Source organism: Arvicanthis niloticus, chromosome 20 (assembly GCF_011762505.2).
Source record: "Arvicanthis niloticus isolate mArvNil1 chromosome 20, mArvNil1.pat.X, whole genome shotgun sequence".
In the NCBI taxonomy this organism is placed as follows: Eukaryota; Metazoa; Chordata; class Mammalia; order Rodentia; family Muridae; genus Arvicanthis; species Arvicanthis niloticus.
In genome coordinates, this window is record NC_047677.1 from 42,822,172 (window position 1) to 42,846,559 (window position 24,388).

At 51.8% G+C, this 24,388-nt stretch overlaps 1 protein-coding gene across 8 annotated transcripts in view; it reads right to left on the reverse strand.

The window, feature by feature from the left end:
* Positions 1-6,280: 6,280 nt before the first annotated feature.
* Agpat3 (1-acylglycerol-3-phosphate O-acyltransferase 3) overlaps positions 6,281-24,388 on the reverse strand; it is a 79,652-nt gene continuing 61,544 nt past the window's right edge. For all 8 annotated transcript variants that reach the window (XM_034524464.2, XM_076917079.1, XM_076917080.1 and 5 more), the window contains 8 exons: positions 20,560-20,786; positions 17,646-17,815; positions 16,727-16,888; positions 15,593-15,746; positions 14,725-14,827; positions 9,911-9,986; positions 6,751-6,949; positions 6,281-6,458 (listed from right to left, as the gene is read on the reverse strand). In XM_034524464.2, the coding sequence (XP_034380355.1) occupies positions 6,370-6,458; positions 6,751-6,949; positions 9,911-9,986; positions 14,725-14,827; positions 15,593-15,746; positions 16,727-16,888; positions 17,646-17,815; positions 20,560-20,737 (1,131 nt within the window). In that variant the 5' untranslated portion in view covers positions 20,738-20,786 and the 3' untranslated portion in view covers positions 6,281-6,369. The remainder of the gene's footprint in view (positions 6,459-6,750; positions 6,950-9,910; positions 9,987-14,724; positions 14,828-15,592; positions 15,747-16,726; positions 16,889-17,645; positions 17,816-20,559; positions 20,787-24,388) is intronic.

Here is a 24,388-nt window from a genome sequence, read left to right on the forward strand (position 1 = left end):
CACCTGTTTGGTCCAAGTGACGGATCAGTGGCTTCAACAAGCACAGAAAAGTAACCCATGCCATGGAACATGGAGGTGTCACCTGCAGCAGGGCTAGAAATAACAACCTATGGCTCAGCTGCCAAATTTGATGATTTGATTTTTTTTTTTTCACATTGAAGGATGAATGTGTATATATGTGGTGGTCAAAAGACAACTTTTGAGAATCAATTCCCTCCTCCCATCATGGGTGTCCTGGGGATTGAACTCGGGTCGCCAGGCTTGGCTGAGAGCATCGTTATTGCCTGCGCCATCTCCTTAGCCCCAAAGCTAGTGATTTCAAACTCCACTGAAAAGCAAGTGATTGAAAACCAGTGGGTTTAGTCATATGTCTCAGTTTCAAGGTGGGCAAAGATATCATTCTGGTGTGAGTGAAAATTTGGAAATGCAGGACTCCCAGAGGCGCCTCCTGGTATCTCAGAGTAGGTGCCTTCCAAGAGTGCTTCATCCCTTGCTCCTCACCCCTCACCCCTGCTGCACTAGCTGTGTGTTCTGGGCCATACCTGAAGCCTGTCTTCCTGCTGGGCTCTAGTGCTGGGAGCCCAATAGGACATAATCCCGTTTATATATGGCAGAAGATACCCATTGGCCTGAGCTACCCTAGTGGGCTCCTGGACAGGTGGGTTTAACTGTCACTAAATTATAGCCATGAGGCCTGATTCTGCCAGGAGGAAGTGACCTATTTTAAAAATAGTCTCTGTGAGAATCACATTAGAAACCTAATACTAAGAGTGACCCAGGAAAGGTTGAGAAGCAGCCTTGGGCACAAGTGTGTATGGTGTGTGTGTATGGTGTGTGTGTGTGTGTGTGTGTGTGTGTGTGTGAGAGAGAGAGAGAGAGAGAGAGAGAGAGAGAGAGAGAGAGAGAGAAATAGAGAGACAGAGACAAAGAGAGAGACAGGTAGACCGACCCAGACATACAGAGTTGATATATATATATATATATATATATATATATATATATATATATGGAGAGAGAGGGAGAGAGAGAGAGAGAGAGAGAGAGAGAGAGAGAGAGAGAGAGAGAGAGAGCATGGCTCAGAGGACCCCCTCTGGTTTCTGAGATGGGCCTCACATAGCTTACACTGACAGGCATTGCGTGCTTTCCCCTAGTGTCTTAGCATCCTGAGTGCTATGAGGGTCATGGGATCCACTATGGTTTATGTGGTGCTGGGGATGGAAGCCAGGGCTTTGTGAACGCTAAGCGAGACGCCACCAGCAGAGCTACAGCCCCGGCCAGTTTCCTTGTTAGTGGAGAAAGGGACCTGCATTGTCTCCCCAGAACAAAGGTAGCTTTGCCAAAGAAGTTCAGGACATAGGCACGCTGATTTTGAAAATCATTCACCCTCCAACAGCTTTTAATTTTTTAAAAAGATGTATCTTTATGTGTATGAATTGGTTTGTCTGTCTGTCTGTCTGTCTGTCTGTCTGTCTCTGCGCATGCCTGGTCCCCAAGGAAGCCAGAACCGGTCATTGGATTCCCCATGAGTTACAGATGGTTGTGAGCTGCCATGTGGGTGCTGGGCATCAAGCCTGGGTCCTTTGGGAGAGCAGCAGGAGCCCTTGACTGCAAAGCCATCTCTCCATCCTCCTCAATGGCTTTTAAAACCCAATATGGGGACTTGAGTCCTTTAGCATAGGCTAGCTGAATTCCCTCTCTCTGCTCACTCGAGTGGAGACCCTGAGGCCCTGGGGCAGCACTGCCAGCTTTAGGGTCTCAGAGAAGAGGCAGAGACCAAGGGATTAGAGGAGGGTAGCCCCAAGGGTCAGGAAGCACTTGAAAGCTGTCCCTCTTGGAAGTCTATGCAGACCAGAAAGAAAGAAAGAAAAAGAGGCAGAGAGTCACTTTCTCATATATTGTGGACATTTTATCCCCCGTTTTACAACAGTGTTTGTAATAAACAAGTATGATACCGATGCATTTTACCTAGAAAGTACCACCAAGCAGGAGCGCCACACTGCCTGAGTGACCTTCTATGTGCTGTGGACAGAGAGAGAGAGAGCTTTGCATAGCAGTCAACACAGCCAGGCCATAGACCCAGGCCTGGGGAGTCTACCATAGCTCCCAGCCCTGGACATCTTCCTAGAGCACAGACCTCCATCCTTACTACAGAAAGCTTTGTGAGTAGCAAACTTGTAAAAAGTAAGAGTACAAAAGGAAACATCCATTGAACACAGTTGCACCCTGTAGACAAAAGCATCCCCTTGAGACGGACTGCCCACAGTCAGATATGGCAATTCCTCAGTAATGGAAAAAAGCAGCCCAGAGATTTGCGCCCCACCCAACGCAGCATCATTAAAGTCCAAAGTTTGTGGGGCTTCCAGAAAGAGCCGTTCCTGTAAAGGACTCACTGGTACTCGGTACAGAAGCCAGGAGGTACAGGCCTTGAGGCAAGTCATGTTTGATTGTCACAATGTTACTACGCTGAGACAATGAATACAAGTAGAGCAATGCAGCTCTTCATTGGATCAAGTAACTCCAGTTTTAATAGAATACAATTTAGTGCATTTCAGGATCTCATTCACAGTTCCGCTTCTGTAAGGAATGAACGTTTGCAACAGAAAGAAACCCAAAAAAGCTACAGAGAAAAAGAAACCTCCAGGTGACTTGTCAGTACAAAGTTCACAGTTTCCGCAGGTCGCTGTCTGTGAGAGAGAGGATGCCACCATCTCCGGTGCCTCTGCAAAGTGCTCTCGTTGGTTGCTTTCTGGAATGGTTTGGGAGAATACCATCGTGTCCCCCTGGATTAACCAATTTCAAAAGCCTGTGATAAATTCGATTTATGTGTCCACCCTGTCAGCCAAGCAGATGGCCCAAAGCCTCAACCTGCATTTTAAAATCCTGGCCCCTGTATGCAGGGATCTGGGGCGAGAATGTCAGCACCCACCTGACAGCCCCATGGCAAGACTCTGGGACAAGGCCTGAGGCAGGTCAGGGGTGCCCTCACCCAGGCCCAGGTGCCTTTGGTTTGGGGCTGGCCCATAGGCCAGAGATGTTTCTAGAAAGAAGGCAGCAGGCATCTCAGGTGCGCCATTCTAACCCTGAGCTTCATGACACTGTAGAGGGCTAGAAGCCACACCAAATGGCTAGCGCTAAGCGTCGCATGCATCTAGCTAGTGGTTGGGTCTATGTGTAGGACAAACAGTTGAGGTGCAGGTCATCAGGGCTGGAAAGGCTACTTTTGGCTTGTTCTATACGGTCTCAGGCAGAGACAGGGCAACATGCAGGAAGAGCCACTTAACTCTTCATCCTGAACCTGACACAAATTGGGGCTAACCCTGACTTTTCCTTGGATGGTACCAAGGCTGGACTAGATCAGAGGCAGAAAAGGTTCTCAGGGCAAGGTACACAAAAGGGGAGGGAGGGGCAGCCGAGGCATCTGTGAAGACACCTGCATTGTTCCTACAAGAGAGTGTTGTTACATTGTTACCAATGTTTGTTATCAAGCAGCCTGAGTATTCAGAGCTCATCCCTTTAATCAGACTGGTTCCGCCCTGGCCACCCAGGATAAGGTTTACAGCATCTCAGATGTGCCTCATAGATGCAGTCACCCAAGACTCACAAACAGCATGCATTTGTTTTGTTTGTTTAACCTTTGGGTTACAGGTCTTGTAGAAAGAAGAATGTCCCTGATCTCTGAACTGCCCACATTCTGATCATTCAGCTGTTCTAGTGTGATGCTCCTGCTTCTCCAAGGATGGTCACCAATCAGGATGCTAACACAAAGCCCCTCAGAGAGGAGAGCAGCACAGTCCCTAAGATGCCCAGTGTGGGTACCATGAAATGCCACAAGCAGTCAGGAGAATGGCAGCCACTGCTGAAGTTCAGCACTGCTTCAGAGAGGTCTGCATGAGGTACGTGGGTGTGGCCAGGGACGGGGTGGGAGACCACCTGGACAGTGGAAGGGTCTCTAGGGGGGATGGCAGGAGCCCTCATGTATCTGGCTCTTGACCCTGAGTGGGGAGGAGTCCATATCCCAGTCTGGGCTGACCTTGTGGTGGCTCCTCTGATGGGGAACCTGAAGCCGAGCCAGCCTAGCAGTCCAGGCTCTCCCTCCCGAGGCCACCAACCACTCCAGTTCCAGAATGCCTCTGGCTCCTGAGCCTGCTGCTTTCAGCATGGGCTCCCTGAAGACTAGCCAACTGCTTCAGCAGACACTTCTGTCTGAATCTGGGCATGACGTCTGCCATGCCTATCAGTAGTAGGGTGTTGAAGGAAAAAGAGAAAAGCATTATTCTGAGATTTATTAATTTAATAGAAAAAAATCGAAGGGGCTCTCCTCCCCCCTTTCTTTCTGAAGCAGATGAAAAGCCAAATCTGACCCCACCCCACCCCCCAAAAAGCCCACACCCACATTCCCAGTGGAGTTTTTATTGCTCTCAGAAGCGCTGCATTGGATGATGAGGGGGGGAAGGCCTAGGAGGGCAGAGCCTGCAGTCTGGACTCCTCGGTCATTCACAGACTCAACAGTCAGCTGACTCCAAAGGCTCAGGGCTTCCGTGGGAAACCAGAGGCATTAGTGAAGTATTGAAGGCTCTGAGGTTGCTTTCCTGGGGCCAGGTGCATGCATGGCAGGGCTCATCGGCCTCTTTCTTTCCGATTTGTGAGGGGACGGTGAGTGGGGGAAGACAGCGAGCCCAAGCAGACAGAAAGAAAATCCCACCAGGGAGGGGACTGACCCTCCGGAGCGCCCGAGATGGCTCGTAGTTGACAGAGGCCAGGACGTGCAAGCTTTTGGCTGGAGGGGAAGAGATTCAGTGTCTCAGTTAGCTTGAATCAACCTTTCACCCTCACAAGCAGCCATGTGTGTTGCTGTTACCCAAGAGCAACAGGAGCAGCCGCTCCATTGTGCATGGACTGTAGAGGCGGGTAGCATCTTCTGTGAATCGGGCATGCTGCCTTACAAGGTCCCCAGCACTTGGGGCCATGCAGTCAGGCCCAGGTCTACCCTCAGGCTTCTCCAGGCCTCTTCTTCCAGTGTACCCCATAAATCTTCTCTGACTTTACTATGAACTCTGGTTGAAAAAAAAAAAAACCAACCCAATTTTTCCTTGTTAGAAAACATAAAATGACTTTAAAAGAGCCAGTTCCAGACAGAAGGTAAAAGCATATGACAGTATTTCCCGAGGACCTAGGTCTCCCAGAAACCAGGCAGGTCCTTCCTATGCTGAGCGAGAAGGAACTGGGCCTCCAGGGCCAGCAAAGGGACCCTGGCAAGGCACCAAGTACAGGCTGAGGCCCCTGTTCTCTGCCAGGACAGTATATGTCACTGAGGTGGTAAGGGATAATGGAGGGGACGGTCCGGCAGCCATGACACCAGCCTGAATAGAGGCTGAATAGGAGGAGGACAGGGACAAGCTGCGAGCCAGCCACACACCAACACCTGTAAAAAGAGACTCTAACGCTAACGAGCACTAAAGGTGTCTGACTGAGAACAGAGAGGCCTGATGGTGACACTGCCCCCTGAAGAGTGTCCCAGGGGAGTCTCATAGGCTGGAGCCCCCCAGACACCACAGCTCTGAGGTGTGGGGCCCGAGTGTGGTCTTCCCATCTGGCCCTGTGCAGGATGGCAGCCTGCTGGCGACAGAGGAAGAGAGACAACAGAGCTGGACGGAGGCGCTGTATGAACTCGAGGGTTCCACATTCTGCAGAGTTCTCTGGCGTTCACTTTTAAGAGACTTAAGGTGCTTAGACACAGCCCCCAGCGAGGAGGTGCCAACAGCACCTGCAGAGGACGGAGGTGTGGTCTTCAGCCCCTGGGGCAAGGAAGGGACAAAGGGACCAGATCCACATTCACTGTGTGCTTATCTTTAAGAAGACTTCCTCCCTCCCCTGGGGCTGGAAGCTAAGGTGCCAAGCAGGGCAGGACAAATGAGTGCTGTAGGAAAAGGGTCCAGCTGACCTGCCCCCATGAGGCAGCGGCACCCAAGGAGAACCAGTATTCTGGGGTGCAGGACACATGGTTGGGGCCAGGTTACCTTCCCCAAATAACTGATAAGAAACCAAAGCCTCATTCTAAGTTTAAGATGGGAGAGCAGCCACGGCTGCCTCTTGGAGGCGGAGTTCTGGGGGAGCCCCTTGGGCCCACCACCTCCCCCAAGCCAGCCTCTGTCCCTGCAGAGGGCCGATGGGACCCTGCCAGTGCTGGCCGACCGTCTTCACCTGGCAGGCCGAGTTCTTTGCTCTTGGCTCAAGTTTTGTTAATATTAGTCACCAGTTAATAAGAAAAATAGTCTCTAAGTGTCTCTTTCCCTCGCTCTTGGGTGTTCTGTTTTTAATTGAGTTAATTGGATACCGCGTCAGGTTATGGGTGTTCAATCACAGCATTAATTACTCCTTTTTCTTAAGCTCTTGGTTGCCGTAGCTGGAGCCTTTCTCTATCTCAGTCACTCCTATCAGTCTCCGGACTCCAAAGGAAGCTTGAGAGATAAGAGAGGAGAGAGAGATTAGAGGCCAACCTCCCAAGGGCTCCCTCACAGGCCTTACCATCCCCACCCCCAGCCCTTCCTCCCTGTGTGTGGTCACTCTCACAGTCCTCCACAGGCCCCACACTCAGGAGCCAGGGTCACTCAGTTCCCTGACCCAAACTGCTGCCTCTCAGGTCACCACGATGAGCCCAAAGTCCTGGGTGGGGCCCGAGTGTGGTCTTCCCATCTGGCGCTGGTGGCCCAATGACCCCAGCATGTGGACCCCAGCATCTGTGTTCTTTACCTGCTCCCACAAACCCCAAGAACGTCAGAATGAGGAGCGGGGATCCACTGGCAAAGACGCCCAGGACGAAGCTGAAGAGGGGAGAGAGGAGGATGGTGGCCCAGCACAGGAAGTTCAGGAGGGTCCACGGCCTTCGGGCAGGCTTGATCTGCTCCCCTGGGAATACACCGGTCTGCTTGTACATCTCTTGCAGGGCATCCTGAGAGTGAAGGGGAGAGGAGTCAGCTAGTATACAGCCCGCCAAGCAAGCAAAGCTGCCAGGGGTCATGATTGGCCAATGGCTGACTGGTACAGACCCCAGCCTTTATCAGAGGACAGCCAAAGGGTCCTGAGCCCGGCCACCGGCCACACCCCTACTGCAAGACTCTTCACCTCTCCTACCACGGCATCCAGGGACCAAACCTGGACAGCAGCTTACACAGTAAGCACTTGTACCCACTGAGCCATCTTGCTGGCCCCATACCATTCCTATGTGTTCTCCTCCTCTTCCTCCTCCTCCATTTTCTTCCTTCTTTGACACAGGCTCTCCTGCAACCCAGGTTGATGTGGGACTCACCACATAATTGGTGCTGGCCTTGAACTTCTGACCCTTTAGGGCTAGGATGTTGGAATCATGGCAACATTTTCTTCTTGAGAGGTATACTATCCCAGGTCAGTGTGTGTGTGTGTGTGTGTGTGTGTGCATGTCTGTCTATTTATCCACCTATCTAAAATTTTAACTGACATAATTTTACGTTTGTGGGTCACAGTCTCTCATAGACACACACTCACATGCATGCACACATGCACACACATCATATGCACTCACATATGCATACACACACACACACACACACACACACACACACACACACACACAGTGTAATGAGCAGGGACTAGGCGTTCACTACTTCAGATGGCGACCATTTCTTTGAAATCCATACTTGCCATCAGCCATAGTCAGTGATCCTAACACGGCTGAGGCACGTGCCTTGGGGCTTTGCCTACATGCATGTCTGTGTGAGGATATCAGAAGTCCTGGAATTAGAGTTTCAGACAGTTTTGAGCTGCCATGTGGGTGTTAGGAATTGAACCTGGGTCCCCTGGAAGAACAGCCGGAGCTTTCAAATGCTGAGCCATCTCTCCAGCCCCTATATTATTAATACTCTTGAGGAACATTGGCATGTGGAGGGGAGCTGCACAAGGCAAGCTCTGTGCCCTGTCCTCGGCTCACCACTCTGCTCTGCCGGCTGCGTGTCTTCTCCACGTCCCCTGACGTCTTTCTGTGGCTCTTTCCATTCTTCTGCGGGTCTTCTTGTTTTCCATTTTCATCTTTCCATGCTCATTTTAGTCTGTGTCTGCTACTTTTTAGGTTCCTCTGAGGGCTTTGATAGTTGTGTTGGGTATTAGAAGGGTTTGTTTCCTTGGGCGTTTTGTCTTGTGGTAGCCTGCAGCTGGCCTTCAGCTGAGTCCAGACTTGGCAAACCCTGAGCTGTCTGCCTCTGGGGTCACCTCCCTCCAGCTGTACATAGGCTTCCTTTGGCAGCATGAGGGGACTCTCTAGTCTAGTGTCTCCATCTTCTGGAACTGTGTAGGTGGGCCAGGACAGTCACCAGGGCAGCATACTTCAGCATGGAGGAGGAGGAGGAGGAGGAGGAGGAGGAGGAGGAGGAGGAGGAGGAGGAGGAGGAGGAGGTAGGCTGGGACAAGTTCGACCTTTCCCAGCTGACTTCCTGAAAGGTCCTGCCTCACGTGGGGATGTGCCACCACCTTACTGTCTTGAGTGAAGTCACATCTCACCATGTGACCCCATAAAAGCTTATGACTCAAGACTTTGGTGGGACCAGCCAACACTACCAGCAGGGTGTGTAGCATCAGCCCAGGCCCCCCCACACCCTTATGTTTGGCTCTCTTCCCGACTTGGTCTCTGGAGCTCCCTTACTTCCTTGGGAGCTGCTTCCAGCACCGAAGGGAGTTTTGTTTGCTTTAGGTTTTTCTGCCCATCTGGTTTCCAGAACAATGCAAGGAGGACACTTATTGTCCCAGGAAGTGGGCATAGGGTGAGCACGCCCTGTGGAGTGGGAACTGGACATGTGTACTCAGAAGCATCCTAAGATATCTGCTGTGGGGCCCCACCACATAACACGCTGTTGTAAGTCTGGGGGATACCCACCACATAACACACTGTTGTAAGTCTGGGGGATACCCACCACATAACACGCTGTTGTAAGTCTGGGGGATACCCACCACATAACACGCTGTTGTAAGTCTGGGGGATACCCACCACATAACACGCTGTTGTAAGTCTGGGGGATAGCCACCATATAACACGCTGTTGTAAGTCTGGGGGATACCCACCACATAGCACGCTGTTGTAAGTCTGGGGGATACCCACCACATAGCACGCTGTTGTAAGTCTGGGGGATACCCACCACATAGCACGCTGTTGTAAGTCTGGGGGATACCCACCACATAACACGCTGTTGTAAGTCTGGGGGATACCCACCACATAGCACGCTGTTGTAAGTCTGGGGGATACCCACCACATAGCACGCTGTTGTAAGTCTGGGGGATACCCACCACATAACACACTGTTGTACGTCTGGGGGATACCCACCACATAACACACTGTTGCGCACACCAGGCACTGTGCAAGGCTCCTGTGCCGCTGCACACACCAGGCACTGTGCAAGGCTCCTGCGCCGTTGCACACACCAGGCACTGTGCAAGGCTCCTGCGCCGTTGCACACACCAGGCACTGTGCAAGGCTCCTGCGCCGTTGCACACACCAGGCACTGTGCAAGGCTCCTGCGCCGTTGCACACACCAGGCACCGTACAAGGCTTCTGTGCTGGTGCACACACCAGACAGTGTGCAAGGCTCCTGCGCCGCTGCACACACCAGGCACCGTGTAAGGTTTCATGCTTCACTTTAGCATTAATTTCTCAAATTTTAAAAATAAGAGAAGACACTAATGCAGGTGAGGACCAGTCTTTGGCACCCAAAGGGAAACCACGTGGCACCTTCCTCCCTCCTTTCCTTTCCTTTCCTTTCCTTTCCTTTCCTTTCCTTTCCTTTCCTTTCCTTTCCTTTCCTTTTCTTTCCTTTCCTTTCTCCTTCCTTCCTTCCTGCCTGCCCCAGTCTGCTTTGGATGTGGGAGGAGGGTAAGCAGGAGCCTTTACCTTCTCCTGGTACAGCTTGTGAAGCCACTGGGCCGCGCCGGTCTCATCTGCTGGGATGTCTTCCAGGGGGAACCTCCTGTAATGAGTAAAGTGAGCGAATGGACACCTGTCCCACACTGAGAGGGAGAGCAAGCGACACAGGTGAGACCACCTGAGGCTCTCTACTCAGGCCTCATTCTTAATTTCTGAAACAAGCAGACACCAAAGTAAGTTCTTGACAGTTATCTGACATACTGGAACCTTCTGGGCATGGTCAGGCCATCCCCCCACACGAAAGCTGAAAAATGCCTCTATGTCTGGGGACCCCCCGTGAGCCACCTGCCTGGCAGACCATGCCTCGACTTCCTCATAAGGTGATTACAGTGGCTTTGCTCTTTCCCCAAACATGCACTGTTGGAGATGGTCAAGACCCAGGGTCTGTGGCATGTGACCCTGAATGTCACCTCCAATGGATTGACAGCTATGAGTGGCCATAGCCCCACACCACATAGTAAAGTTTCCTAAAATGCATTTTCTACTGTGTGAGTAGTTGTGTGAGATTTTTGTTGGCTGCAGAAGGATAGAAAGTGTTTGTGGAATGCATTGGTGGGTGGGGTACAGCAAGGGCCCTCTACTCCATTTCTTGGAGCCTGTCTGATGGCAGCCTACCCTAGGGTTAGTGGGAGCTGGTGGTCTGCTAAGAATACATAGTAAGGTTTGATCGTCACCAGGATGTTAGGTCAGACACAGGGTGGGCAAGGGGTGGCTTTCAACCACAGTAAAAATGGTTTAAGATAATCTGGCTGTAGTCTGCCACAAGCAATGCTGCTCCAGGGGGAGCAGCTCAAAATCACGTGGTCAAGAGAGTGATGCTGAGCCACCTGCAGGGAGAGCCAGCTTGGACTCTTTCCCACAGGAATTATTAGTCTTTGTGTCATAAACTTTAAAAGGCTAGAGCCAAGCCAGGTGTGGCTGCGCACGCCTTTAGTTCCAGCACTCGGGAGGCAGAGACAGGAGGACCTCTGAGTACGAGGTCAGCCTGAGCGACAGAATGAGTTTTGGGACAGCCAGGGCTACTTGAAGAAACTCTGTCTCCAAAAACCAACATAAAACAAAACACAAGGCGTAGAGCTGGACATGGTAACACAGCCATTTAATCCCAGCACCTGGGACGCTGAGATAGGGTCACAGCTATCATGGGCTACACGTCAAGGTCCCAGCCAAGGCTGCATAGTAAGATAGACCTGTGGTAGATTCCTGTAATGCCAGAACTTGGGATGTGGGGGAAGAGAAAGAGGAACTGCACATCAGCCTTGGTGACATAGCGTAAATTTCATGGAAGCTTGGTGCCCAGGCTTCCATGAAAGTCCTGCTTTCCATGGGAAATTGCAGTACCTCGTGATGCCCAGGAGGTGGCACAGAACACTTGGGTTCACACAGGCTCGAAAGGTCCGAGGTGATCAGGGTCCTCCTCACGGGACAGATCCCAAGTCCCAAGGGACATCTGACACCTTAAGTGTTCTGCACCCCCTGCACACTGTTTGCTGGTGTGCTGTGCTCCACACCCACGTGCTCCCTTCGTTTCACGACCCTTGTGCTTTGAAGCCATTACTAAGTCACGTTTAAACACAAGCACTGTGAGCCTGTGTGAATGACATTAGCAAGGTGGCTGACCCAAGCCGGGTACACTGGACAAGGCTTTGCACCCAGCGTGACATTTTTCATCATGCCACTCAGAGCATATATAATTTAAAGTTCACAAACAGCTATCTTGCTTCTGGAGATTTCTGTTTAGTGTTTTCAGACTTCGTTTGCTTGTGGGTAAACAGAACTAGGAAGAAGGGGGAATTGGCGAATACAGCTGAGGGGTTTCGATGGCTCACCATTCGTCCTTTCAGAGAAAAAAAAGCCGCGTGAAAGGTTCATGGGCCGAGACAGCCCCTGAGGGGCTGTGGACCTGTGGGCTACGTCCAGGGACCTCTCCACCCCAGCACAGCACTGGTGGAGCCCAAGGCTACAGAGCATGTGGCTCCACAGAGCACCACTGCGGGCTTGTGGCTCATCAGGGTCAGAGGCAACAGCATCTTAGCAGATAAAATATTCATGTCTGTACCTTCCAAGGGCTCCAGCCACATGCTGGGGATTGCGTGGGGAGGGTTTGGCACAGATGGCACACAGTCAGGGGGTGTAGCAGGAGGCCATAGGGCTCAGACCTATTTCATGGCTCTCCTGGTGCATGCGTGTGTGTGTGTGTGTGTGTGTGTTCACGCACGCGCACACGCGATTCACTACTACATAATATACATTATTGAAGTAAGGAAAGATGACAAGAGATACATGTTAGAGGGTCCTACAGGCTCCTGCTCCTGGCAGCCAGAGTTTGAGCTTGTTCCCCTGAGCATTCCAGGAGTAACTCCGCCATCACAAGGCAGCACGCCACAAGTGCTACACGCCAGCACGGAGAACATAGGTCCCTTGGGGTTATGCACATGCAGACCTCCTGCCCCATCACAAGCCCTAGAGTTCTGTTTCCCTTGAGGGAGGCATGGGGGAAGACCCTTGGCTGTGACTGCAGAGGTATGTATGCTGGATGGTGGGAACAGTACACTTGGACAAAGTCCGTGCTCAAGAGCACATACCAGCCAAGGCTTCTGCGAGCTTGAAGCTGTCCACTGAAAGGCAGCTGAACGTCTCTACAGAATCAGCATATCACAGAGGAAAGAGCAGAGAGAGGAGGCCTCCCTCGTTACAGCTGGGTGCCCGTGCGCAAGTGGGGGGCACTGCAGCTTGATGGGTGACTGAGCAGCTGGATGGGAGGGATCTGGCCACCCTGCCACAGTCTGGCTCTGACCTGGGGCAGTTAAACCAGGGACAGGAGCATGACTGGCCTCTGAGGGGGGCTCACTTTTGAACATGGCTGGATTCTTAGTCATTGTCATCTATCTTAAAGTTTGTCTTTTGTTCTCCACTGTCTCTCAAAGACCATGTTGTAGCATTTTGGTCTCCCAGGATCCTACTTTAAAAAAAAAAAAGGGGGGCCCAGTGGGACGTGCTAGGTCATGGCTATCTCTGAGGGGTCAGCATAGTGGGAGGTGCTAGGTCTTGGCTATCTCTGAGGGGTCAGGAACCCAACCCTCCCTGTTTAGCCAACTGGCTGATGAGGTGATTGCTGTGTTCAGCCCTGGGTGTGTTCCTGCCATAGTGTGCTGACCCTACACTGGACCAAAGCACAGAAATTCAACTGTAGACTGAAGCTGTCAAAAGCCTGAGTCTAAACAAAGTGTCTTCTTTGTAAGTTAATTATCTCAGTGTGTGTTACAGTGATAGGAAGCTCACTAATACACCTGGAGACCATCTACGGCTCAAAACTAATCACCACAGTCCCCTGGGGTCAACGTCCTTGCTGGAAGCTGAGCAGTATGAAGGAGAAGACCCTAGGCTCACTTGTTGCCTCCAACCCAGGCTGAGTTCCCAAGACCGGGTTCAGGGTCCTGGACCCCCAGCTACCCATCTGTTTACAAAGTCAGGGACAAGGCCCACAAGCTTTCTGTTTAATGTAGCCTGTCTTTGCTGCTCTGTGGGTTCTTCTTTTTCCTTCCCTTTATCCCCCTACCCTGTTTTATCCTCTATCACTAGACAGGAGAGAAAGAAGGATAGAAGGGAGACAGAGAGATCCCTGAATCTGATTTCTTTTGTTGTTTCTTCTTTGAGCATGACTATCAACAAATAGCAACCAACCCCCCTAAATGACTAACAACAACTAACCCTAGCTCTCGGGGTCCTAACATTTATATACCTTCTGAAAGGTCTCCAGAATTCCAAACCCCATACAGTTACAGAATCTCTCTGCAGCTGGCAAAACTGTGCCTTTACTAGAGCACGAGGCAAATCATAGTCAGCTGCTGAGGACAGTCCAAAGCAGCCCCACATCCCCACACCTGAGATTAAAATGAAAACGTATTCTTAAAATATTTGTGTTTTTAAAAGAGCCTCAAGGCCGGGCAGTGGTGGCTCACGCCTTTAATCCCAGCACTTGGGAGGCAGAGGCAGGCGGATTTCTGAGTTCGAGGGCAGCCTGGTCTACAGAGTGAGTTCCAGGACAGCCAGGGCTACACAGAGAAACCCTGTCTCAAAAAACCAGAAAAAAAAAAAAAAAAGAATCAATCACAGGCATGGAACCAATTTTGGGTGAACCGTTTCCTCAGGAGGCACAGAGATGAACTTCACCTCGGCTATGGTCCTCAGCCAACACTGAGACATGGATTCTACCCACCTGTCTAACTGTGACTTTGTGTTCTAGAAGGCAGGCTGCCTCTGTGTGAGAGGCCTCAGCTGTGCCTTCTGGGTTCTGACAGTGGCTGCATCACGGAAGATGACGAAGCAAGCCCTGCAGGCACCATCACCTGTGCTCTGAAGAGTAGGCAAGGCCTTCGCTGTTCAGAGCTTCCTATGGATGCCCAGCCCACTGTCTAGAAGTTACTTCTGTCTAGAAGCCAGATCAGAGCCACCAGGTGACAGTGCCATTCCTGCAGGGGCTCTGCAGGATGTTCCATGTCACTAGCTCAAAGCAAGAGATCAAAGGTTAGTGTGTTAAGTTCACCAGATGTGTGACTGCTGCTCAGGAGGCCAACTGACCCTGGCGAGTGTTGGGCTAGAGCTTTCCTCGGGGACATGTGTGCATAGGTGTCCACTGAGACTGAGAGGGAGACAAGAAACAACCCTCACACTGGCCAGGGGACTCCAGGAGCTGCTGGGCTGCCTTACCACATCCCACCCCCTCAGGAGTCCTGCAGCAGGCCACATCAAGTCCTGACAGCCCAGTGATGGACACTCACCTCACGCACATGTCTGCCTCATATTTCTTTCCATACAAGATCCCCAGTAGAGATGGGTTCTTGTTCCCTCTGAAGTTCAGGGTCACGTCATAGATAGCTGCAACTGAGGGGAGGAGACAGGACCAGTGAGCGATGGATTATGGGAAACACTCTACAGCAGTGATGTCACCACCAAACAGAAAAGCCACCTTTACACCTGGGTCTGCCCCTCCATACAGCAGAGCATGGGGTGATAACCGTCACTTCCAGCTGGCTACCAAGTGCTCAGACCCTCTCTGCTGGTGGTTCCCTCCTGCCCAGGGTTCTTGGCTCCTTTCTGTGGATTATGTAACCCCTTCCAGGTGAGCCAGATGTCTCTGCTCTGACATTCTCTTTTCTAATGTTTTGCTTTATTTGAATTTTACTATTGGACAGTTTGCCACTAAGTAGCATCTTATCAACCCCCAAAGAGATCGCAGGTCTTATAACATGTCAATCCGATCTCTGTCATATCTTCCATGCTTCTGGTATATTTCACATTTTTATATTTTCTATTCTACTTAAAGAAAGCTTTTTTTTTTTTTCTTTTTGAAATAAAGTCTCATTTGTCCAGGCTGGCCTCAAACTATGTTTCTGGGAATGACCTTGAATTTACATAGCCAAAAATGATCTTGTGATCTTAATTCCATCTCCCGAGTATTGTGACTGCAGGAAATTCCCTAATGCCTGGTTTATGAGGTGCCAGAGCATAGGACCCTACGTATTCAAGGCAACTCCTCCACCAACTGAGCAACATCCCCAGCCCCATTTAACTTCTTGCTTCGAACAATGGCCTGCCTAGTCAGCAGTGATGGACTCCAGCCTCTCACCACGGCTCCCAGTCTCCTACCTGTCCCCCGGAGGCACTGGACTGCAGTGGTAAAACCCTTGGTCCGGGGCAGCAGATGGTACTTGAGTGGGGGCAGCCCCTTGGAGGCAGCCACCTCCATGCTGATGCGATGCTTGGTCTCTGTGAAGCGTGTTCCTTCGCAGTACAGGAGAAACTAGGTGCAGAATGAACATAGGGTAAGGGGAGGTCAGAGGGGTGGTTGTTCCAGGACAGCCAGGACGGAACCAGAGCCCTGCCATTCAAGGCCTGTAACATTCCAGGCCTCACCCGCCACAGCCGCAAAGCGCACACTGCTGGAGGCAGAGAGACAGAAGCACAGACTCGTCCAACGGCAAGCATTGTGTCATTGAAATGCTATCTTATTTTAGAGCTGCAATTTGCACTCCAGTCACACAGATGGGCACAATCGGAACAGTTTTCCTGAAAGAACTCTCCAGAAGAGGAACCTGAAGGTGCCTCTGGGCAAGCAGCCTTTGACCAGAAAACAGAAAGCATCTGCTGTCCCTGAGCATGGTGTGAGAGATGCGAACTGAGAAGCCAGGTTTCCGAGAGTAGACAAGGAAAGGGATGAGAAATACCACTCAGGACGGCTCTCCCACTGTCTGCACCCTAGGAGGGTGTGTGCCAAAGCTGGGCTTGCAACAGCGGGGATAGGCAGAAGCTATGTCCTAGGAACGAGGCCAAGTCTGAAAATCTGGGATGGTATCATGGGCATGTGTGTGCACAGGTGTGTAGGGGTAGGGGTGTGTGTGTGTGTGTGTGTGTGTGTGTGTGTATGTCTGTGCATGTGCACGAGCTCATGTGAGTGTGTATGTGTGTGTAGGCTAGAGGTCAACCCTGGGTGCGGTTCCTCAAGCATTGCCCACCTTGTTTTTTGAGACTGGGACTCCCGATGGCCTGGAGCTTGCCAAGTATGTTAGACTGGCCAGCCAGTGAGCCTTGGAGGTCTACATGCCTCGGCTTCCCCAGTGTTGGGATTTTTTGTATGCTTACCACAGCCTGCCTTTTCTGTTTGGGTTCTGGGGGCTCAAACTCAGGTCCTTACACTTGTGTGGCAGGTACTTTACCAAATGAGCTACTTCCCTAGCCAGAGATTTTACAACATCTAACTTGGTACAGGAGAAGCACACTCACCCACATGTATTCTGGGTAGTTAGCCAAGCGCTTCAGTCCCTCTATGACAGTGTCCCGATCTTCTTCCCACTTCCGTTTGCAGAATACGATCTCTAGGAAGTACCACGTCCAGCCGATGAGTGGCACATACAGCAGCTCCCTCTTAGCCAGCACCTTGGAGCTCTGCAGGGAGACCGGTGGCACCCATCAGAGGTGGGGAGGGCCCGGTCAGAAGCCCTCCCAGACACACCAGGGGCTCAGGCTTTGCTTCCCCTGGCTCAAATCATTTGCTATGAATGGGAGCCCTGGCTTATGACTGAATGATGCTTGGATTGGTATCCCGTAAGTAAACACAGGGGCCACCCCAGAAACCACTCAGAAGCCAAACCTTGGTGGCATGGCAGGTGTACCACAACATGGTAGATAGCAGCAACTAAGTTCCAGGTCCCTTCCTGACCCCATCTTCCTGCTTAGGGGCTTTGGTTGCACTGAACTCCCTGGCCCTCTTAGTGCGGTTTAAATTCACCTGAGACCACTCAGCTAACCAATTATTCAGTTAGCCTTGAGAGGGAGCCTCTGGATGGTGAAAGGTAGTGACAAGAGATGAAGTTACATCGAGTCCCCAGAGCAGGCAGGAAACTACAGAAGAGACCACATGGGAAGACACCCCACTACCACCTCCATCAGCCATACTGCCCAATGAGAAGGGGCCAAGCCAAGAAACCTCTAAGGGCCAAAAACCAAAAAAGAAAGAAAGAAAGAGAGAGAGAGAGAGAGAGAGAGAGAGAGAGAGAGAGAGAGAGAGAGAGAGAGAGAGAGAGAGAGAAACAAACTTGTAGGGAACAACCCTCTAGAGTCTCGGGGATTCCGATACCAGGTCTCCTCCTGGGGCCCCGCTAAACCGTCACACACCCAGCCCCTCCCTGACCCCAGTGCTCACCCCCAGCACGCCAAACCGCTCGCACATGGTCCACCCACAAAGGAAGTCGATCTCGAAGTTGTGGTTGAGGATAACAACCACGTGCTCCTTCCCAAAGTGGTCCACGGTGGCCTGATCGGTGAAGAGAGTGCACTCCGTGCAGGACCACCACTCCAGGAGCATGACCAGCTCTGCGGGAGGGTGGGGTCAGCACTGGGAGATGCTTGCCCAGTGCCCTGCTCCAGCCCCATCCCCGTCCCAGTTTTCCACAGGCTCTGGGAGAGCAGAATCAGACCCACTTCCATCTCCGATTCCACCTAGAGAGGAACTTTCTTCTAGAAGTGAGTTTGGAGGGCCCATGTTTGTAGGCTTTCCCAAGTCATAGCTACTTTGCGTAATGGAAGCTGGTGACAGCAAATGGAAGATGCAGGGCCCTGCAGATCTAATGGGTCACGCTGCCTCAGTGTTCAGCCACCAAGTCACTTTGGATGAGACTGGACACCATCACGTCAAGTGACCACTAGCTTGCTTGTGTGGAAGGATGGAGCTGTGTCCTGGATGACAGGGAAGAGAATGCCTGTGGAGCTGTGCAATTCACAGTTGGAGAGCGAAGATAAGGCGGACATCTGGTGTAAACTATGGTCCGTATTCAGTCTTGCCCACCCCAGGCCTGTGGAAGAGCTCATATGAGATCTACTGCTGCTGCCCAGGAGGCTGTAGGATGCCCCAAGGCACAAGGGGCCCTGTGGCCAGGAGCTCAGAGGGTACTCAGCAGCTGACTGCAGCATCTCCACAAGAAGGAGGAAGGTCACTAGGACTCAGAACTCAGCCTCCACCTGCCTGAAACTCACAGGCCATGACGGATCCAGAATAGGGCAGGACCATGACATTGCCTGGCTCCTCTGCATGTTCACCTTCCTAAGGTCAGAAGGTTCCATGGTAAGAGCTTTGTGTGTATTTGTTCAGCATAAAGTTTGAATATAAATGAGTTCTAGCAGGAAGCACATGTGGGCAGGCAACCTGCATGCTTGCCATGGTCTGTGGTAGGAGACGATGACCAGGCATCTGAGGCGGGTGGACCAGGATATAATTGCCACATGTAGCATGGTGGCAGGAAGCACCATACTTCTGACTCTGGCCACTGCTCTACATGAGAGCGCCCCAGGGTCCCCTGAGAAGAACTGTTCCTTGGGGATGGAGTTAGGACATGCTGCCAGCCTCAAACATGGAGTCTACAAGTAGGGTGAGGCGGGGGGTTAGGGGGGTGGTACAGAAACTCTCACATAGTCCCAGGAGGGGTGCCAAATGGTGTAGCTGCCTTTGAATAATGCAAAGGTGGGGTCCTTAATGTTTTCCAAACATATTAGCACGTGGCCTGAAGGGCATCCCATATGTGTGCCTAAGAACCACACGTGTCCACATGAGAACACACACGGGGTGGCTCTGCCACCAGACAGTGGTGACAGTCATTGTCCTCCAGTCCAGCACAGGCTATTATCCAGTCACAACACAGAAGGATGTCCTGAGGCCTGGGCACCCAGAGAGTCCCCAAGGACATGCTCTTTGGTGGCCATGTACCCTCCTATGTCTGCTTGAGGCCAGGCTGAAGCTAACTGGCTTCTCTGCCCCTCCCAGGGCATGGTCAGGAAGCCTCACAGGGGCCCATCTGACATTCTAGCACATCTCTCATGATGACTGAGGGGCTCTGTTCCTTTTCTCTCAGGAGTTGGTGTGTGTGCTGGTCTGGCCTCAGAGTAGCACCGGATGTGGGAGTCTATAGTTTAGCTTTTATCTGTTACCACTGTTAACACTTGGTGGTCTCGCCACCGAGTCATGTTGCACGTGCAGGGTTTGTAGTTTGCTCTGTGTGCAACGGCTGTCACCTTTTGAGTCAAGCTGAGGAGGGGGATCAGGCAGACTGGAGTCATTGACTTCTAGGTAGGGAGGGGATAAAGGTGCAGAATCCAAAGACACACTTCCCTGTGAGATGGCACCTGCCCTCTCCTGTGGGTGTAATACACACCATCTTGTACCCATTCTCTGGGGCATTGCTGTCCCTTCCTGCCTCTGTCCATGCCTCTGCTGCAACAGCCAGGTAGAAACAGTAGTGGACTGCACACTTCTTTGTGCATCTGCCTTTTTGCCACTTTAGAACGGCATTTGGAAGAGGGTTCTCTGGTACAGAAAGGCTACTTTTTCTTGGCGTCTGTGTGGGCACACTGAGGAAGGGATACGGCCAGGGCTAGCATCCACAGAATACCTGGTTAGCTTTGGGCCCATATAAAGGTGAGGATGCCCGTGGGGCATGGACATCTGCAGAACTCTCGAGGCTGTTCTTATCCTGTGGAGTAACTGAGTCAAGTTGGCATCATATAAACTGCAGGTAGCTGAATCCAGGTCAGGGCCCTCCCACGGTGCATAGGGTGGGAGTAAGTGGCTATCTGCCGTGTAGACGTGGAGAAGGTTTCTCATATATATGTGCTCTTGTGCGCTAGTACATTCTGATGGACAGGTAGCACTCACACACTCGTGACTAAGGGCCACCCTTGTTTTTAACTGCACCCTGCAATGTGAATAGGGCCATTCAGTACTGTGTGCTGGTGGCCGGGTCTCAGATCACTGAGCCTGGTTTTTTTCCCTTGCTTTTGCTAGTTTGAAGGCACTTCCACTGCTGTGCTATACCCTCCTTTTCTGTGAGTCACACAGCCTGATATGGAAATGTGGTTGAGCCTAGTAAAGTTACCCTGAACACCTGTTCACATGGCCCTGGAAGGATGTGACCTCAGGGAGCCTGAGCTGCACCTAGCTCTGTTCTGGGATGGAGTGTCAGGTGTGGGCCTGTTCTTACTGCCCCTTGAGAGCCCTGGAACCAGCTTTCTCCCACCTCCTCTGCCCCAAGCCCCTGCACAATGCCCTTATGGGCGGGGACACTTACGGCTCCAGAGCGAGTAGGACAGGCGGCAGTTGATGCGGCGGTACAGGTGCTTGCTGATGGGCCAGAGAGCCAGTGTGCACAGCTGGGTGAAGTTGATAATCAACCCACTCACCACGAAGACGAAGCCAATGAGCAGGTGCACCACGAACTGGGTCTTCAGGTAGGCAAGCAGGCCCATGGTCGCTGCTCAGGGGCGGCCGCACGGTCCTTCACTGAGAACAGCCGTCCTGGAAACACAGGTCACAGTGGTCAGTGTGTGGGGAGGCAGGCATAGGCTTGTGGCCTAGACAGCACAGCCCTCACTCAGGGTGTGGGTAGGAAATGCGTTGTTGTGCCTGGCTCAGGGAGAGGCTGTCCCTGGAGAGCTGAGGAACAAACACTGGGCATCTCATGCAAACCTCACGCATGACCAACACACACACACACACACACACACATGTATGTACACAGTGGCTTTCTGAGGCCGTGCTATTAGCAAGATGGCCAGCTACCATGCACTAGGGACACAGACATAGCAGGTCACACTTGTGGAGGAGACTAGACCCAGTCCTGTATAGGGAGCCTCAGTTCCAGCCAGGTCTCCAGGTGATCAAAGCCTACAGCAGCTTAACTGTGACTAAAAGGGAATCCCAGACTACTTGGCTAAGTCACCGGGCTCTGGAGTGATTTGTTAAACCAGCAATAAAAGGATGAGGGCAAAAGAGAACAGAGACAACAGGAACACTGCTGAGACACGGCTGTGCTCCAGGGGCTGACAAACATGTCTAGTCACAATTTGTCAACCGTCATGAAATCCCACAGAGTTGATGCTATTAGGACCATGTGTAACAGGTAAGTGACTTAGAGCACAGAAGGGCTGAACAGCTGCCTACTCAAAGGGCCAGGAGGAGGAGATTTCAGTGTTGACTGGAGTCTGTGCTCATGTCCTAAGGCCAGGGCCTGTGTCAACCTCAGGGACCTCAGAGTTCCTTCCTATGTCATACAGGACGGAGCCACATAGACCTGGATATATAAGGTGGCTGAGGGTCTCCACAGCCATCACATGACACTACCCTGGCTGTGACAGCTCTGACCCAGCAGCCCCAGGAGAAGCAACTTAGCACCCCACGTTCATGACTCTGTGCCCCACCCAGTGGCTTTGTGGCTTTCAAAGGAGATGCCCAGACTCCATGGCACACCTCCAATCCCACAGCCAGGAGCCCAGAAACAGACTATGATTGTTTAAGATTGAACCTCATTGAGGTCTTACATACAGTCACTATGGACTCAGCTTTGGGTGGCAAGACTCAATGACCAGGCAGCCACCACCACAACACAGGACGAGCCATGCAGGCTGGTCGCACCCCAGGCCCTGGCTGTGCCCATCACTGTTCTGATAGCTTGGCTTTGCTTCTTTTCCAAGGCATAGGATGGCACAGATGGGCTGGCATCAGGCTGCTGAGCTTGGCTCTGCTGGTGTGCTACAGCAGTGCTGGTGTCCGCTGCCGTCCCTCCCTGATAACGATCCCACCTGTTCATGCCCGGGCTGTGAGGACAGCATTCACTGAGCATCCTGCTCCAGTTACCATCTCCTGTGCTGCACCGTAGAGGGGGCTTCCTGCTCTACCTGCAGGAGCCTGAATGGAGAGCCTATGTTACCTCAGTACGCCCTATTCCTGTCCCTATTGCCACCTACCACATTCACCTCTGGATTTCTGGTGTCCCTGGGTCTAGCCAAACCTGAAGGGGGCAGATGGACTTAGCTGAATGCTAGCCTGGAGTTCAGCTCAGGCACCAAGACCATTGCTCTACTCCATAGCCCAGGATATCTCATATAGCTTCATAGCCTCATCACCTACACAGACCTGTCTAATACAGTGTCCCACAAGGCCATCTGACATGTGTCTGCTGCATAGTATGACCTCAGTCATCACTCTCTAGTCCCTAAAAGCCCCAGTGACAGACACGAGATCTGCTTCCTCAATGCTGACTATACCCCACTTCTTTCCTTATTGCTTTTTTTTTTTTTTTTTTTTAAATTCAGGGCTGTCCACAGGAATACAACTCAACCTTCATGCTAGCTCCTGCTCTGCTTTGCTCTTGGCTACAGTTTCTAGTCCATCAGAGCAGAGAAGTGTGGGAAGGCCTGCACTCACTGACCACGGCATTGGTCCAGGTGCCTTCAAATTAGGTCTTTTTATTTTATTATCATTATTATTTTATTATTTTGGTTTTTCAAGACAGGGTTTCTCTGTGTAGCCCTGGCTGTCCTGGAACTCACTCTGTAGACCAGGCTGCACTCGAACTCAGAAATCTGCCTGCCCCCTGCCTCCCAAGTGCTGAGATTAAAGGTGTGCATCACCACTGCCTGGCGTTTTTTTGTTTTGTTTTGTTTTTTTGTTTTTTTTTTCCCCATGCATCTGATCCTGACGACTCTGAGGTCTACACAGCCATCCGAGAGCACACCCCACCACCTCAAGGGGACACTTCCTCATGGTCACTTTGGGTTCAATGTTTTTGGCCAAGAAAACTGCACAGGGCTGATGGGAGCTCACAGGGGACACCTAATGCTCCACCACCAGGGGAGTGGTGTCGGTAGCCATCCTTGGCATAAGAGCATGGTGTCAGCTAATTACCACAGTCTGTGCAGGGGATGCCTGAGAGCAGGCTGACCCTGACCATGAGACGTGTCATCTGTGAGCCTGCCCTTTCGTCCTGCAGTGGGATGGCCCTGTCAGACTCACAAGCTCTTTCTCTCATGGCCCTCTCAATCTCCTTGGATATTCCGGCCCTGGCATCTGGTCCCATTATGATCTCGGGGCACTAATGTCACTTTTGATCTCCATGTGACTTTTGAAGTCTGGATGTGACTAAAAGCTTAGAAATGGTTTCTGGAGCCCAACGACCAACCGCTGGTGGACAGGGTGGTACCTAGAGCTCACAGGTGCTTTCCTGGGCTTTCCCATAACCCTCGTCTAGCTGGATCTAGTGTGCTCCCGAGGCCAGCCTGGCATTAGAACATCTTGCCCCTGAAAGTGACACTGTTACTTCCTGAGTTTCATCATGGCACTCCACAGCCTGCCAGAACTAGCACCTTCCTGGGTCAGAAGGTGGTAGGTGAGAGGCAAGCCAGCCTTGGCTTCTGAGGAATGGGCACAGTGTTTGCCAGCTGGGGAGGGGGAAGCTGTGGCTCAGCAAATCTGTGCTGACAACAGGGTTAGCCACACTCGGCATCAGCCCCAGCATTACTCTAAGTATGTCCCTGTAGGGGTCTTACTCAAACCCTTAAATGTTACCACAGCTGGGAACCAGAAACTGGAGAGATGCTACTCCCAAAAGGATGTCTGTCCCTGGGGGAGGTCCAGGACCCTGAGCCAGACTCCCTTTCCATAGATGCCACTCACTGAGAAGAGGGACCCCTCCTTAGTTAACTGTGACCTAAAGGAGCCCACAGTCTTGGCCTGAGATATCTAGGGCTCAGGCAGCAGCAGCATCTGGACACTGAACCTGCCAACCACACACAAGGAGGGCCTTGCCTGGTGCTCTGCTCTGACTGTCTCCTCACTAGGACTGAATTGAGTCACCCCCAGCAGTAAAGCCCCAGCACCTCAGAATGCAACAGTACTTAGAGACAAGGGCTCCACAGGGTGATGAAGGTGAGTGCTGTTGTTTCTGAGATGATCACCCATGTGCTCAGTGGAGAAGGAATGAAGGCACAAGCCAGGCGAAGAGGCACCAGTTCTGCCAGCAACTGAGCCAAACTATGGGTCTTGTCTCCAGAGTTCTGGGCCCCTAAACTGAACAGTGCAACCCAAGGCCTACAGAGTCACATGCCTCTCACACAACACAC